Source organism: Lactuca saligna, chromosome 3, assembly GCF_052625555.1.
Source record: "Lactuca saligna cultivar CGN05327 chromosome 3, ASM5262555v1, whole genome shotgun sequence".
Classification (NCBI taxonomy): Eukaryota; Viridiplantae; Streptophyta; class Magnoliopsida; order Asterales; family Asteraceae; genus Lactuca; species Lactuca saligna.
The window spans coordinates 216,313,824-216,330,233 of NC_136419.1; the positions used below are offsets into that span (position 1 = coordinate 216,313,824).

General features: G+C 32.8%; 2 protein-coding genes across 2 annotated transcripts; one reads left to right on the plus strand and one right to left on the minus strand.

The window, feature by feature from the left end:
• The first annotated feature begins 321 nt into the window (after window positions 1–321).
• On the plus strand, window positions 322–2,066 carry LOC145037817 (Reticulon family protein). Its single transcript, XM_078986545.1, has 5 exons — window positions 322–688; window positions 895–1,075; window positions 1,140–1,281; window positions 1,377–1,446; window positions 1,718–2,066. Exons 1-5 carry the CDS (start codon window positions 442–444, stop codon window positions 1,885–1,887), a joined length of 810 nt encoding a protein of 269 aa, XP_078842671.1. The 5' UTR covers window positions 322–441; the 3' UTR covers window positions 1,888–2,066.
• A 5,704-nt stretch (window positions 2,067–7,770) lies between these two features.
• GC4 (golgin Putative 4) lies at window positions 7,771–15,802 on the minus strand. The gene is made up of 15 exons (XM_078986546.1): window positions 15,369–15,802; window positions 14,519–14,617; window positions 13,881–13,988; window positions 12,977–13,099; window positions 12,720–12,858; window positions 12,522–12,586; window positions 12,188–12,355; window positions 12,021–12,098; window positions 11,224–11,361; window positions 10,652–10,915; window positions 10,504–10,569; window positions 9,840–10,042; window positions 9,692–9,746; window positions 8,754–8,945; window positions 7,771–8,225 (listed from the first exon to the last, which is right to left on the minus strand). Exons 1-15 carry the CDS (start codon window positions 15,585–15,587, stop codon window positions 8,004–8,006), a joined length of 2,139 nt encoding a protein of 712 aa, XP_078842672.1. The 5' UTR covers window positions 15,588–15,802; the 3' UTR covers window positions 7,771–8,003.
• Window positions 15,803–16,410: the final 608 nt, after the last annotated feature.

The window sequence follows — 16,410 nt, forward strand, 5'->3', positions numbered from 1 at the left end:
CAGAAAAACCTTAATTTTGGACATTCTGTGCAAGCTGGAAACTTTTTGGATCCCATCCAAAGATTTTTGCAAACCACAAGGACCAAATTTGCAGTTTTGTCAAAAAAAATTGATTTACAGAAAGAAAAAAAAAAAAAAAAACACACACACAATTATAACATTAATTTACCAAAAAAGAAAAAAGTAAATACTTAACGGCAAGTAACGGCGTTACATATTTTTCAAATACTTTTATTTGTATCCGAGCCTCAGCCTCGGGTACTCTGTTCTCGAAGTTCGTACACGTATATAATCCCTCACGCATCCACCTGTTACCAATTTGGGCAAAATCATCTGGCATAGCTATATTCACTGTGTGTAGTTACTGTGTGTAACATTTGTTGCTGCTGAAAAATCAATCGATTCAACAGTTAGGGTTCTGAATCAGAGGTTTTGAGCGATATGGCGGAGTACGGAGACGAAATCGAGCAGAAAGGTGAGTCGTTTATGGATAAGATTACAGAGAAGATTCAGCGAGACGATTCTTCGTCGTCGGATTCTGATACGGAGAAGAAGAAGAAGAAGCACGATGATGAGTTGAAGAAGAAGCATCATGATGTTCCGTCGCCGACTTCTTCGATGAAGTCGAAGATCTACCGATTGTTTGGTAGGGAGAAGCCGGTTCACAAGGTTTTCGGTGGTGGAAAACGTAAGTAGAAATAGTTAGTAACTATTTAAGTTTTTGCTTTCATAAGTTTCCTTGATTTCGTGATTTTCTGTCGATTTTTGCTATGTTAAGAGGAAATTATCGGTTTCTACTCCTGTTTTGATAGTGTTACTTTAATTTCAAAGACAAAACTTAGTTACTGTTTACTCTATTCTCGTAATTTCTTGTTTTGTGATGATTTTATGCAGCTGCTGATGTGTTCTTATGGAGAAACAAGAAAATTTCAGCCAGTGTACTCGGTGGTGCAACTGCGGTGTGGGTGTTCTTTGAATTGCTGGAGTACCATCTGCTTACTTTGGTTTGCCATTTTTTGATCCTTGCATTTGCAGTTCTTTTCCTGTGGTCCAATGCTTCTAAGTTCATCAACAAGTAAGCTTTTTATTGATTAGATTATCATGTTTTGAGGGTCATTTACTGACTGATTTAACTACAGATCTCCTCCACGTATCCCTGAAGTTCGAATTCCTGAAGACAAGTTTCTTCAGATTGCTGCTGGGTTAAGGAATGAACTGAATCAGGGTCTTGACACGCTTAGGAACATTGCATCTGGAAGGGATTTAAAGAAGTTTCTTGGTGTATGTTGTTTGATTTGATCCTCATGCCTTTAGTTTTACTCCCTCTTCCCTCTTTCTATGCTAACTTGATTGTTAATTTCATACTGTTGGGACAGGTTGTTGCTGGACTCTGGGTTCTCTCCATTGTTGGGAGTTGGTGCAATTTCTTGACATTGTTCTATATAAGTAATGTCCATATCTCTTCTTTGATTCTCATAACCATGTTAATTACATCTTTTCCCACCAAATCTTCATCTAAATGAACAAATTGAATATAAGACTTGCAAACATGTCTTTATATACGGGTGTTTCTTTTTGACTAAAGTTCCAACTTTTTACCTCATTTTGTTTTTTCGGATGCTACAATAAACAAATGAATGGAATTACTCAAGTACATTGCTATATTTTGTTGAGTATATTTTAAAAAATCATTTGAATTTTTGTTTTGGGAAAACAGTATTTGTGCTTCTACATACGATTCCCGTTGTATACGAGAAGTACGAGGATCAAGTGGATGCGTTTGCAGAAAAAGCAATGATTGAGATTAAGAAACAATACAAAGTGTTTGATGCAAAGGTTGTGAGTAGAATCCCAAGAGGGCCATTGAAAGACAAGAAAAGAGCTTGAGATTTAGGGTTCTTGGTTGTTGTTTGTTGTTGTATGTGATTTGCGCTTTCATTTTGGTTAGTGTGTTTGTTGTGATGGTTTAGTAGTGAGAGTTTGTTTGTACATCATGTACTAAGTTAACTCATGTTTGTGTTGATCAAAAGATTCTAATGTGCATGTGGGACCATTTTAACTTGTTATTAGCTTTCACAAAGTATGTTGCTTTTCTTGATTTAATGTCAATGTTGATATTTTTAGAGCAATATGCATAAGTCATTATCTCTGGATCTTTTTTGCGGTTTAAGTAATTCAATGATTGTTGTTGGAAGTTTAATGGCTTTTTTTATTATCTATATGATATGATATCTGATACATATGTGCATCTTTCTTCTTGAAATAACCTGTTATTTGTTGGTTTAACATACTATACACATCATGTTAGGTATTGGTAAGTGAGAAACCATTTTAAAAAGTTAGGTGTTATTTTAGGAAGCATATATGGACTATGGTGCCATTACTGTGCTATGTAAGTTAATGAGAAGTTATATTAGCTTTAGGGTCATAATTGTCGTAGTAGATTTAAAAAGAATAATTGATCGAAATAAATATAGTGGCTAAACTTTCTAAAAAAGTCGACATAAATATCTAGATAATTTATCTTTCTTTAAAAGACAATAAATATAAAAGCCATTGTATTTTACTTTCATTTTACGTATTTAACCATTATATTATCCCGGTCAATGCAAGCCATCCATTTTTGAAAGAAACAATTCCACTAAGACCATTATTGACCTTATATTTTCTGTTTAACAGTGCTAAAACTAGCATGATTTTTCGTTAACCTATATGACATCAAGGACTTTCTACATAATATGTGGATAACAAGTTAAACAAAAAATTTTGAAGTCATTTCAGAGTAAGGTGGTATTTCATAAAATACATATAATATGGTATAAGTAAATAACAAATCATTGAAAATAAAGGTTACAATAATCATAATAGAAATTATTTTCATATAATTATTAAACCATAACTCAAAAAATGTCAAAGTGATAGTAATTTTCTTATGTATATTAAATGGATATTAAAAAGAAGTGAGTGTCTATCTCATAGAAAAAGAACATAAATCCATAATTACCGGGACCCTCTTTTGGCCCCGTAGTCCGACCAAACTGCTTGTATCCCGTCACAGTTACACTCACGCGGTTCACTTTTAGTTTCTTCTGTTTGGCAATTTTGGCATTTAATCCAAAACCCACACCGTCTTCAAATTCAAATTAACATATTCAAAAGTTTTAAAAAAACTACTCAAACTAACATTAATTTCATCGAGTTTATAAAATTCTTTCCAATATATATTTTTTTGTAATATCACCGTAAAAAAAAAAAAAAATTTTTTTACATTTGTCTAATGTGAACTTTATCAACTTTGACTTTTTAGGCTAATTACTTTTTTTTTTAGAATATTGGATGATAAAATACAAAATGACACCATAAAGTAGACAGTGACCAAAAAAAACCGGTTCACAAACCGAACCGGTCAATGAACCGAAAACCGGTTTACCTCCGAACCGGTTCAGCTTTGAACCGAACCCCCGATGAACCGAATCGCCGGACCGAACCAATTCGATAATGTGACTGTTAGGATCGGTTTCGAACCGGTTTTTGATCCGGTTTTTTGATCCGATTTTGAACCGGTTTTGCATATTACCGTTTTTTTGTCTTATTCTAACGGCTATATAGCCGTTTATGGCTGTTAGACACTCGATTTTTGGTCTCTTTTGGCCATATTCCCTAATATTTGATAGTATAAATAGCTATTAGATGTTTTGGGTTAACCAAACCTCAAAAAACCTCTTACTTTAAAAAACGCTATTAATTCAAACAATGGATTCGGCTTCCATTGGTATTGGAGATTCATCAAACAATCCTACCGTTGTTAGCATCAAAGAAACAAATAGAAATCCGACTATTTGGTGCAACTATGATTTGTGTGTAATGTCGAACGGTACAAAAAGAGCGCGATGCAAGAAATGTGTTGCTTTTTTTAATGAAGAAGGGAATTCGATATTGAAAACGCATATGACAAAAAGATGCTCCGTGGTGAAATTTGGGCCGGGACATAATCAAACAACAATGACGAATGATGCAACATTGTGGAGTTATGATTTGAGTAAAGTTCGGGATAGGATGGCGAAGTTCGTGATTCAAGAATGTTTGCCTTTTGACCACTTCGACAACAAACGATTGACTTCACTCATCCAAGATACTCTCCAACCACGATATTGCCATGTGAGTCGTACTTCTATTAGACGTGATTGTATTGATATGTGGAAACTTGCAAAAAATGAATTGATTTTAGGATTTCAATCTTTAGAAACCTGTGTGAATTTAACTTGTGATGTTTGGACGGCTCCTCACGGTTCACCCGATGCGTACCTTTGTGTTACCGCTCATTGGATTAATCCAATTAATTGGGTAATGATGAAGCGTACGATTACGTTTGAATTGTTTGAATACCCGCACGCCGGTAGAAATTTATTTAAAATTTTAGATTGTGTGATCAAAACTTATAAACTTGAAGGAAAGATTTTTTCTATATCTTTTGATAATGCTTCAAACAACACCGTGGCGGTTGGACAACTAAAACTAAAATATAAACCAATTTGCGATGGTGTTTTTTTTCATAGTCGATGTGTTGCACATATCATTAATTTGGTTGTGCAAGATGGACTAACTAGCATTGAAACTATAAAAGATGGTTTCAAAGATATGCTAAAAGATATTTTTAGTTCTAGTAACGCTCGATATCATAATTATATGCAATTTTGTGTCGATGCGAATGCCCTCTTTTTAGGTCCGAATTGGGAAAATAATACCCGATGGAACTCCACTTGCAAAATGTTTGAATGTGCATTACGTCAAAAAGATACTTTAAAAATGTTTCATGACAACCTTGCAGACCGTAATAAGGTTACGGCTTATCCGGAATCAAGTTGGGATACTATCAAACTTGTTACGGACATGCTTGATGTTTTTAAAAAAGCAACTACTTTTTTATCGGGGGTTTATTATCCTACAAGTTGTTTAGTTTTAAACCAAATTTTTTTAATATGTGCGAAAATAAATGAGTTTGAAATGAGGAGCACAATGTTTGCTAATATGATGAAACCGATGAAAGCAAAGTTAAAAAAATATTTTCAAGAAATGCCTCCCATTATTACTTGTTCCGCCGCTTTGAATCCGGCTCTAAATGTTGGGGGGTTGAGACTTTAATTGAAAATATTTGTTACGATTTGGGTTTAATGGATGATGACATGGATTATGCATCAAAGGAAGTTTCAAAATTTAACAAAGTTTTTCAAAATTTGTTTGAAGTTTATTTAACAAAATATGGTTCAACAAGCATTCATGACATGATGCAAAATACGGGGGCATCCGAATCCACTTCTCACCAAAATAACGAAACAATTAGGCTTTATAATACTTTGAGGAACGAAAATTTCAAACGAGCTCGGTCTAACACCCCAAGTAGCGAGCTCGGGAGGTACATTGGTTCTGATTTCTTGTCTCAAATGAGTATTCAAGAGTTTGAAAATTTTGATATCTTGGCTTGGTGGAAAGGAAAGGAAACCCAATTTCCGATTCTAGCCGCTATGGCCCGTGATCTACTAAGCTCCCAAGCTTCTACGGTAGCTTCGGAATCGGCTTTTTCTGTTAGTGGCAGGGTAATATCACAAAGAAGAACAAAACTAACCCCTTTGTCGGTGGAAGTGTGCATTTGCTTGAAATGCTACCTTGATGGCGTGGAAAGGATACAAGACATTGAAGTACTAGAAGGCACATCGTTGCATGCCGAAGCACGAGTACATGAGGAAGAAGTAACGATGGGAATGTCGGTGCCACTCACTCTAGAAGAGATCGAGTATGAGAGAGGATTACGCAACAACATGACGGATGACGAATAAAAAAACAAAAACAAAAAAAATTTGGATGTTTTGTGTTTTTATGTTTGAAGATGTATTAGTTTGACAATTTGGATGTTTTCTGTTTTTATGTTTGAAGTTGTATTATGTATTTCCAATATAAAAAAACAAAAAAAAAAATGAAAAAAATGTTGAAAATTGCTCCAAAAAATGTGTTGATTCAAGTTGAACAATTTTTTACATACATTATGTTTTTCTACATATACACAAACATAAAATTTAAAACCAAAAAAAAAGTTAATACATGAAAACATATGTATATTATTATTAAAAAAAAAAAAAAAAAAAAAAAAAAAAAAAAAAAAACCTTATGGCAAAATGGTCCATATGGACGTGGACGTGCAGTATGTGTGTGTATATATGTAAGGCTTATAAGCCTTCCCAATCCCCCAATTCCTAAATCCACCTAATGTGAAGACAAAAAAAAATTTGGTTTATAACACTCTAGTGCAATATAATCTAAACAAAAAAAAAACCATTCCTATTTTACACTTATTAGCCAAAAAGAAAAACAAAATTAGAAAACCTTATTTGTGTCGAACCGGTTTGAACCTGTTTTTGAACCGGTTTTTGCTGAACCGGTTTACATATGTTCGGATATTTTTGGGGGTGAACCGGTTTGGGGGTGAACCGGTTTTGACTACGTTGACTAGAACCGAACCGGTTTTCTGAACCGGTCCGATTCAAAAAAAAAAACGGTTTTTGCATGCCTACCCTAAAGTATAAGTATTTAAACTTTTAAAAGAGTGAAGTTATATATATATATATATATATATATATATATATATATATATATATATATATATATATATATATATATATATATATATATATATATCATGTTTCCGTTTAATTGGTCCCTGAACTTTTTTTTGCGCCTCTTAGACCATTAAAGTCAAAATTAAATGTCAATTATATCATTTTCAGACTTAAGAAGCGGCCTACCAGTTACTTGGGGTCAAGTGGAGAGAGAGAGAGAGAGAGAGAGAGAGAGAGAGAGAGATCTTATTTGTATTTGTCGTTATCGGTAGAATAAGTGTCATGTATCGATAGGTTATATGTTGTCTATCGAATATGACGACATTTTATCTCACATCTTACGAACGCTACATCCTATTCTAGATATCACATCCAAACTATACATCATATTCGATAGACAATATATAACCTATCGACACATGACATTTATTCTACCGATAACGATAAATACAGATAAGATACAAATTATAAAATACATCTTTCCACAACAAAAAGACATGTGTCTTCAATGATGCTTTCAATAATAATTGAGTAATGCGTCATTGTGTGCATCATGAGAGAGAGAGAGAGAGAGAGAGATCCAACAAGAAGGAAGGGAGATTGTAAGCTAAAAAGAGGGATCGAATATTGATGAAAGGAAAAGTGGTTGATGGAGTTATTGTAAGTTTTTGGTAGAGGTTTCATTAGGAGGTATAACTCTCAAATTGAAGGGAAAACTCTAATGTAAATAGAGTGGAGGTGAAGATAAAGTTCAAGAGAGCACCTCCTACTAGTATTAGATCTCATGTGTAGCAGCAACAAGATAGATTTATCTCAAATAGCTTGATGACTTACCCCCAATACAAATGTGTGCTGAGTATCTGTGTGTGTTTCACAATTTACGAATAAAGGAAGAGAGTTTCGGTAAGATATCTATCGATAAAGCAGCATCTTTAAGGCTCGAATATGTTCTAGATTTGGATGGTAGTGGTGAGTTGGTTACGTATCATTTAACAAGAGTCAAATATAAGTGAATGAAGTAGCACAAATCTAAAAGAGTAAAAAATATATAATTGTTACGTAAATTTTGATTTAAATTTTGAACGGTCCAAGAGGTTGAAAAGACTTGATTAAAACCCAAATGACACTTTTTTGTGCTTTTATGTTAACAACCCTAATATTTATGGGAAACTAAAAGTGGTTAATGGAATTCATCCATATATTCTCAAAGTCTACAAATAAGCATATTTCATGTATGCAACATCATCATCATCATCTTATCAAGAAGACACTCTCACAATTTATAAATCAAAAGAATAAATTGAACATGAACATGGATATATAACTATAGATATCATATGTAAGCAAGTAACTAAAAAAAACTACACAAACAAACAAGCCAAAATCCTTACTTTAGTATCTTGGAATTTGTCTTGAGAATCTACTTGGATTGTTGTCTGGTGATGCGAGAGGAACTGTTGAAAACTCGGAATTGCGTGAAATGTGGTTTGCAGGAATTGGATTACTAATACTAACTCCAATTCCATCAACATTGTTTTGAGAGGAGGAGGATTCTCTCTTTTCCCTTTCTTCACCTTCTTTTAATAGAAAATCAACCCACATATCCGCAAACGACTGGAAAACATACAAACTTACAATTACTCCATAACCATAACACCACCTACTTTACTCTTGCTATCTATATAAGCAATGTACTTTATCTTTTACCCATAATAGCAACATACTTGTATTTTGTTTTACTTGTTGATAGAAATGTTTAACATAGTCTATATAAATTATAAAGAGCGAAGACTAAATGACCATTTTACCCTTCAAATTAGAAGTGAAGCACAATAACAAATGACTGTTTATTTTAACAAGTGTTATAAATTGAAATTATAAACCACTGTTTATTTGTCCGGAGTAGGTGTTGTACACAGAGAAATTGTTTCTTGTTTTAGACCGAATGAAAGCAAGTAAATGACCATTTTACCCTTCTGTTTAAAATAATGTTGAATTAAAAATGACTGTTCATTTAAGAGCTGTTGAAAACTGAACGGTGTTTATTTGAATAGATATAAATAATGCTACAAAATTAAACGGAACACAATATTTAACCATAAAGAAAAGAAAGAGGGCAAAATGAGGGGGGGATAGAATTACTTGATTATCTGCTGCTGCCATGTGGGCAGAATTTTCGGATGTGGCCCCACTTAACATGCCACCAACTAGACGACCTGGCAGACCAAAAACACCACGGACAACACTTTTGCCTGCTGCTCCTTGCTGAGCGACCCCGATCCTCTGTTTCTCATCCTCAGAGAATCCTAGCATGCGTACCATAAGATCCAGAACCTAAAACCACCCACACACACACACACACAAAATATATATATATATATATATATATATATATATATATATATATATATATGCAAAATGAATAACCATGTTAATGAATGGAATGGAATGAGTCATTACATTCCATCATCATGTTTGGTGGGCATGTAGGAATGGAATGAACTTTTGATCTTTGATGTTATATGTAGATAAACTCCACACTATTACATTATTTTAATTATAAATAACTTTTATGTGCAAAAAAATAATGAACATAATAAAAGCTCGTAAAAACCAAAATAACTTGCAACTAAAAGGGTAATTTGCAAAAAAAAAAAAAAAAATGTTTTGGGAACTTATGTAGTTTAAACCGCCAATACTTTATTTTCTCCGATCAAACCATAAAAGTTTTAGACATTTTTCCAAAATAACCATTGTTACATCTGGTTTCAACAGTAATTTTCAAATTAACCATTTTGACTCGTTATATAAACTTAAAATGGTTAACTTGGAAAAAAGATTATGTTTTGGTTGGAAAAAATATCGTAAGATTTACATACATAAAAAGGAATTATCTTGCATCTTTTACACCATTCCATATGATGGAATGTAATAAAAATAACAAAAGAATACCCCCTTACAAAGGAATAAAAGTAAACAAAACTGAAGGAATTATATTCCATTATGCTAAACAAACAGGTTCTTTTTTTTTCATTTCCATTCCTTGAAATCAAACACTACCCAAGAGAGATTTTCCATACCTCTTTACTATGGTTCCTCTGAAAGTAAGTCACCAACAATTTGATCACAATCCGCCTGCAGTCAACACACAAAGTCATTCATATAAATACAATATATTTAACGAATTATACTTGTGAAAGAAAATGAATAAAAAATAATAATAATGACCTGTCAACAGAAAAATCAGAATCCATTGACATTCTGTTAAGTCTTGTCATGCTTTGTTCAAGAGCACGGCGTAGTTTGCTGTTATCTTCTTCTAATTTATTCACTCTCCCTTTTCCTTCTGCTAAGACTCTTTCAGCATGTGAAAGTTTTTCCATTATTTCCTCCTTTTCCTGCTTTGTTGTCTCCACTTGTTGATACACCTCCTGGAAGAGGGCAAAACGGTAAATTAGATTCAACCAATAACATCATGTACACAATGAGATATAAAACCAAGAGTAAATTGCAAATTTACTCCATGTATTGTGGTGTACTCAAAAATCACATGTTTAGTCCATGTTGTGTTTTTGTTACTGCTTCGTAGTTTCATTTTATTGCAAATACAGTCCCTCTAACCGACACTATTCAAAAAGCACTGTCAGAACTTGTCACATGCGTTACACATAAGACAAAAAGGTCATTTTATATATCTCCACGTAGGAGAGAGTGGTAAAATGACCTTTTTGCCCTTGCGAGATAAGTTCTAACGGTGCTTTTTGAATAGTGACCATACCCTAAACATAATGAAACCACAAGGGAAAACTTGAAGCAAAAGTGGAACTTGGGCTAAATCTGTGATTTTGAGTATACCACAGGGACCAAATTTGTAACCTACTCTAAAACCAACCTTTAAACGCTCAGAAAGTTTAGCAGATTCTTCTCTTGCAGAAGCCAATTCCCTTTCCAAATGTTCCTGTATCATATACAAGTAGAAACGATAAACACAAATTCAAACATGTGACACCATTTTTTTTAAAAAAAAAAAACTAAATTACCTTGGCTTCTATTTCAGCATAATACTGACCAAGGGCAGTTTGGAGATTTAACAGTTCGATATTTTTCGCATCTATTTTTTTATGTAAATCATTAATTATTTCCCTGGACTTCAAAAGTTCGTTGCTATTTATCATCTTAACCTCTTCCGCCTGATTCAAAGATCTCTCCAATTGTCTTATTTGAGCTCTTAAAATTTCATTGTTTTCTCGTAGCCCTTCGATTATCTTGCTGTCTTCATCCATTTTTTCTGAATCTTCAGACTCCTAAACAAAATTAAACAGTCATCCAGTGAGTATAATCTGTAGATTGTTTTTTTTTTTTTGAGTAAATTACATTTTGGTCCCCGAGTATAGCTGATTTTTGCAATTTTGGTTGCAAAAATAGTCATTTCATTTGTAACAGCTAACAGCAACCAAAAACGTTATAAAAACTGAAAATAAGGACCAAACCTGCAAGAGATAACTTTCAGAAACCAAAAGTGAAAAATCAGCTATACTGAATGACCAAAATATGTAACTCACTCAAAAGTTTTATTAGATTTAAGATTTAAAGAAAAGAAAAAAATAAAAACCTTTTCCAGTAAATGCTGTTTAAGCCGGTTTAATTGTTGTAATGCTTTGTCCCTTTCATTTGATGTTTCTTTCAGATCTTTTTTCAGTTTTTGCAAAGAGGACTCCATTTCTTCTTTGCCAGGAAAACTTCCTGATACCTGAAGCATTAAAAAAACATGTTGTATAAAAGTATAGAATGTAGGTCCGGCATAAATATATATATAAATAAATAAAATTCAAGAGTAAATTACAGAAATGGTCCTTATGATTTCTGTTTTTTACCGTGTTTAGACTAAAACTGAAATAGTTTTCAATTTTGGTCCTTGTTTCAAGGCTTCATATCGATTTTGGACTTAAAAACTTCAAACAAGAACCATAATTGATATGAAACCTTGAAATAAAGACTAAAACTAGAGTAAACAATGTAAAATATCAGAGAGCACAAGGACCATTTCTCTAATTTACTCAAAATTACAAAAAAGGGTCCTTCTGCTTTCTGATTTTTACAGTGTTTAATATCATTTTGGTCCCTGTAGCCTTAAAATAAGAACCAAATCGATATGAAACCTTGAATTAAAGGCCAAGATCGATACAAAAAGTTGAAATAATGACCAATATCAGAAATTCCCAGGGACCAAAATGGATATGAAATCTTAAAATAAGGACCAAAATTGAAAAATGTTTTAATTTTGGACTGAACATGGTAAAAAACCAAAAGCACAGGGACAACAAACCATTTTGTATTTTACTCAAAAAAAAAAAAAAAGTGAATAATATATTTTTTGCACCATGGTGTTAAAGCTAACAAGAAACCAACCTCATGTACACCATTTGAATTTAAAGCTGCAGATTTATTAGCAACTTCCAAAGCAACCTTGAGTTCCTTTTTCTCCATCTATGAAAGAAAACAAAATGTATAAAGATAATGAGAAGTAATAAACAATATATATATTATTGTCCTTTTATTAAAGAAATTTTTTTTACCTTGAGATCAATGTTCTCTTTTTCAAGGGCTGCCACTGTTCTCTTAAGACGCTCTGTAGCATCATTTGCTTCAGTGTTTTCCTTTTTGTTTAATTCCATCTGCAAATGTCTTATTTCAGATACTTTTCTGCTCAGCTCATCTCTTATTTTATTCATCTCTGTGAGCATCTACAAAAAGAAAACAAATTTCATTTAAGAAAGGAATTGGAATCTTTCACATGTTTAGTTGGCAGGAAATGGAATGGAATTCAATTTCATTACTCTGTAATGCTATATAACGATTTATTTATATACTATTGTTTGTTTTAAATAAATAAATACATATAAACCTTACATTTTCTTTATCCGCCTTTAAGGTATTCTGTTCATCCTGGAAAGATCTGTTCAACTTCTGTTCCTCTAGAAACGAATTAGGGCATCAGACAATATCCAATTAATGAAAGAGCAAATGTCAAAAAACTCCAATATAAAGTTTGTGCCTATTAATTAAAAAACTTAGTCAAAATTCAATTCCAGCATTAGACAAGAATACCTTGGAATCTGAAGTGCAAACTTGCCAGCTTTCCACGTTCTTTATCAAGTTCCTCTTGTAATCCTTTTATTTTTTGGTCATGTGTTAATTGAAGTCTTGCAAGAGATTTGTTTTTCTCCTCCAGCAAATCAGATAGCTCCTAGAAGTTATTCATATATCTGTCGTTAAATTCATTCATTCATTATGTACTTACTACCTGAAACTGAAGGATGCATACTTTAATTATCAACACAAGTGTACGAGCATTTATTTGTTACCTTTTCATTGCCTTCACTGCTTGAATTCCCATTCTTATTCGAGTGTGAAACTCCATTTCCTGATGCATCTTCTTTTAACATCACACCATTTTGCACCACCTTCTTTCCAAATGAACGGTTTTTCTGCCATCAATTAATTAAGTTACAAATTACTCAAATTACCCTTAAAAGTAAAAGGTTAAATCAGGAAAATGAAGAAAAAAACATGCAAGAAAGAATGGGTGAGCCATGTGTGTGCAAAAAAAAAACAAAGCCAAATGCCGTTTTATGCATAACTTTAACTGACTAAGCATTTTTTAAATTAAAATAATGAACATGTCTTTACAGTTTCGATTGAAAATTAAAACAGTGAACATGCCTTTACGTAGTCTTGTATTAACTTTTAGTGAACTACTTGTTTCTTTTTTTAATCATATCAACATCGTTAACGAAAGAAAACAAGATTAATAAAAAACCAACAAAATAACCAAAAGTCAAAACATAATCGGGTTTTTCAAATTCAAAACTAGAGGTGGCTAGGGTCAGGTTGTGTTCGGGTTTTATATAAATAGGTTAAAATTTTCCAAACCCAACTTGATATATAAGATAAACAGGTTGAACCATTTAAATTTCAAACTTCACATAAAGGAATAAAAATGCTTAGACTTAGGTAAATAATTTGCAAACTTAAATAATTGTTCAAAGTTCAAAGAAAAACAACCAGAAACTAGTTATTCATATAAAATGAAAATAATATATATTTAAACGGGTATATAAAAATGAAAATAAATATATATATATATATATATATATATATATTTAAACGCACAGTTGTGAATACTAAAAGCCAATATAATAGATAAATTGTATCACTTAACATATTAAAGAAAGCAAAGAAGTAAATAATCATAACTCATAAAGTTACCTTTGACCCTTTCGGGCTATTTGCTGAAGACTTCAAACTCTCGCTTTTAGATGCATCGAGGTTTTTCTTCAACCAACTGTTTTCATCATTCAATCTAGAAATACGATCCTGTGAATGGAACAATGATCACTTTTTAAAAGTCTCTTAAAAGTAAAGTAATTTCACAAATAAATACAAGTGAAAAGATGACCCTAACAACAAGGGAGTGGTAAAACACTAAGGTAGAGAATCCATCGGAATAAAAAAGCTGCTTGCTTAGCCTGATGGAATGGAATGGACCATTCCTGAAGGAATCTGATTACTTTCAATTTGTTAACTGTAATTCCTTACTTTCATGGAATGTAATGACCATTGACCCAGTCCATAACACTATTTACTCCATTACCTTGGCCATTCTATTCCATTCCATCAAACCAAACACACCCTAAGAAAACACATCCTAAATATGGGTGCTTATGAAAGAGAAGATTAGGTCTTGTGAAGAAACAAATATTTAACACTATCCACCATGTCACATCATTTAGTCATGGATTACATGACATACTACAGTTCAAGACTTCACGTAACAAGCTAGACCATACTATTTTAAATGTAATGGTAGTTTGGATACAACAAGTCCAAAAAAAACAAAATAGTACCTCTCTTTCTTTCAGTAAAGCTGCATAATTAACTGATAATGCCTTGATCTGTGCCTCAGATTCCTGAAGCCGCTTGATCTCTGCTTTGTATTGTTCAATCTGCAATATGAAATGATTTAAACACAAAAGGCACGTCTGCTTAAGAAAATCGATTTTTCAGAGAAGTGACACAGAATGCCCATAACAAGATATACATATGAAACTGTACCATGTGCAGAAATTCAGGAGCGTATAAGCTTATAGCATTTAACAACATTCAAGGAAACTGTGGATTCTATTTTACAACATTCATGTGAACTCGAGAAGCCATAGCATTTACAATGGATTCAACACTTGTGACAGTCCAAATCACTAGCAATCTATCCGGCAAGAAATTTCACCTGCTAGATCCAAACTACCATTATAGAACTAACATTCCCATAAACTGTCACATGGAATGCTGCAATGGGATGTTCAAATCTTGCTACTATGCTGCTATTCTGCCATGGATTTAAGAAAATACAAGCTACACATTTAGGGTGTAAACTCATACCTAAAACATCAAGTAACAAAACAAGCTAAAGGCAACAAAATGCACATGGTATTCAAGCAAGGAGATTTTCATAATGCCCTCCGTTTCTGAGCACATCAACTAGATTTTCGACTGTAACCTCACTCACAAGCGTAATCGAAGTTCACAAGGCTGTAGATACCTAACCCTCTCAGAAACCCTAACTATGTGTATACAGAAACAGATGTTGTAGTAAATCAATTCAAACAGAAATAAACCGTAACCAACTCAGAGTTAGCTAAACCAACAAAACTCGCACACCATACAATTTGACACACAACAAAGTTTTATTGCAATCACCTCTGAATTAGAAGTCGAATCTAGACCATTGGCGATGGGGGAAAAGTTACGACTATGATTAAGAGAAACTCTCCGATCAAAAAACGAAGAGTTTCTAGAATTAGGGATCTCCGATAGCTTCTCATAATCATCGGCTTCATCCTCATCGTCATCATCGTGAACATCCAATGCGATTTTATTTAGGTTTTCTTTCAAATTCGCAAGATTCGTGCTCCACATCGTATCTCCTCCGATCAAACGAGATCAAAAACCGAACAATGATCAAAACTTATTAGTGAAGATTTCCAAACGAGAAATTCGAGCAAAATTGTCGGTGAGATTAAGCAAGATTCGTGTGTTTTTGATACAGAGGTCGGATTTCGGCTATCAAACGAACGTTCGGTAGATCTGATAAATGGGAAACGTAACAGTCTTTACTCCGATGAATAACAACATTAAGGTAAGTAATGAGGAATTTTATTTTATTTTATTTTTTAAGAAAAATAAATATATAAATAGTCCTTGTATTTTATTCGGTCTCTAACTGAGTTTTTGTTGAAAGTGGGAAACGTAACAGTCTTATCTAAAAATTTTGTTTATTTTGTTTCATGACGAGTCCTTAATAGTTTTATTTTATTTCATATTTGATCTAAAAAAAAAAAAAAAATTATATAAACCGTGTTGTAGAATTTTTGAAATATACAGTAAACAATTATAAGATTTCTAAGAATATCGATCATCTAGATACAAAAAAAAAAAATAATAATAATTTCATATCCGTGTATTAAATGTGTAAATCACATATCTCATTCGGTGGGTGTGGAAGATGCTTACATATTAAACAGTGGAAATAATCAAACCTACACGAATTGGACTAAACTTGGAGAAAAAGAGGAACCACCAAGTAATTATGTTTATAAAGAGGATTTTGTCATGGACACATCATACGTTGTTGAATCAACGGACTTCACAAGATAAATGTCAACATATGTTGCAGAAACAGTGGAGATGGTTGAAGCTACAAAAGAAATTTTCATTTGGGGACGTTGACAAGTTTAGAGAA

Excerpts from the sequence above, each read along its gene's own strand:
- GC4 (XM_078986546.1), bottom strand. The coding sequence starts at position 15,587 with ATGTGGAGCACGAATCTTGCGAATTTGAAAGAAAACCTAAATAAAATC. Across the intron at positions 14,618-15,368 it reads ATTCGACTTCTAATTCAGAG|ATTGAACAATACAAAGCAGA; the intron begins GTGATTGCAATA and ends TTCATATTGCAG. Across the intron at positions 10,916-11,223 it reads AACAGCATTTACTGGAAAAG|GAGTCTGAAGATTCAGAAAA; the intron begins GTTTTTATTTTT and ends AATTTTGTTTAG.
- LOC145037817 (XM_078986545.1), top strand. The coding sequence starts at position 442 with ATGGCGGAGTACGGAGACGAAATCGAGCAGAAAGGTGAGTCGTTTATG. Across the intron at positions 689-894 it reads GGTTTTCGGTGGTGGAAAAC|CTGCTGATGTGTTCTTATGG; the intron begins GTAAGTAGAAAT and ends GATTTTATGCAG. Across the intron at positions 1,076-1,139 it reads GCTTCTAAGTTCATCAACAA|ATCTCCTCCACGTATCCCTG; the intron begins GTAAGCTTTTTA and ends ATTTAACTACAG.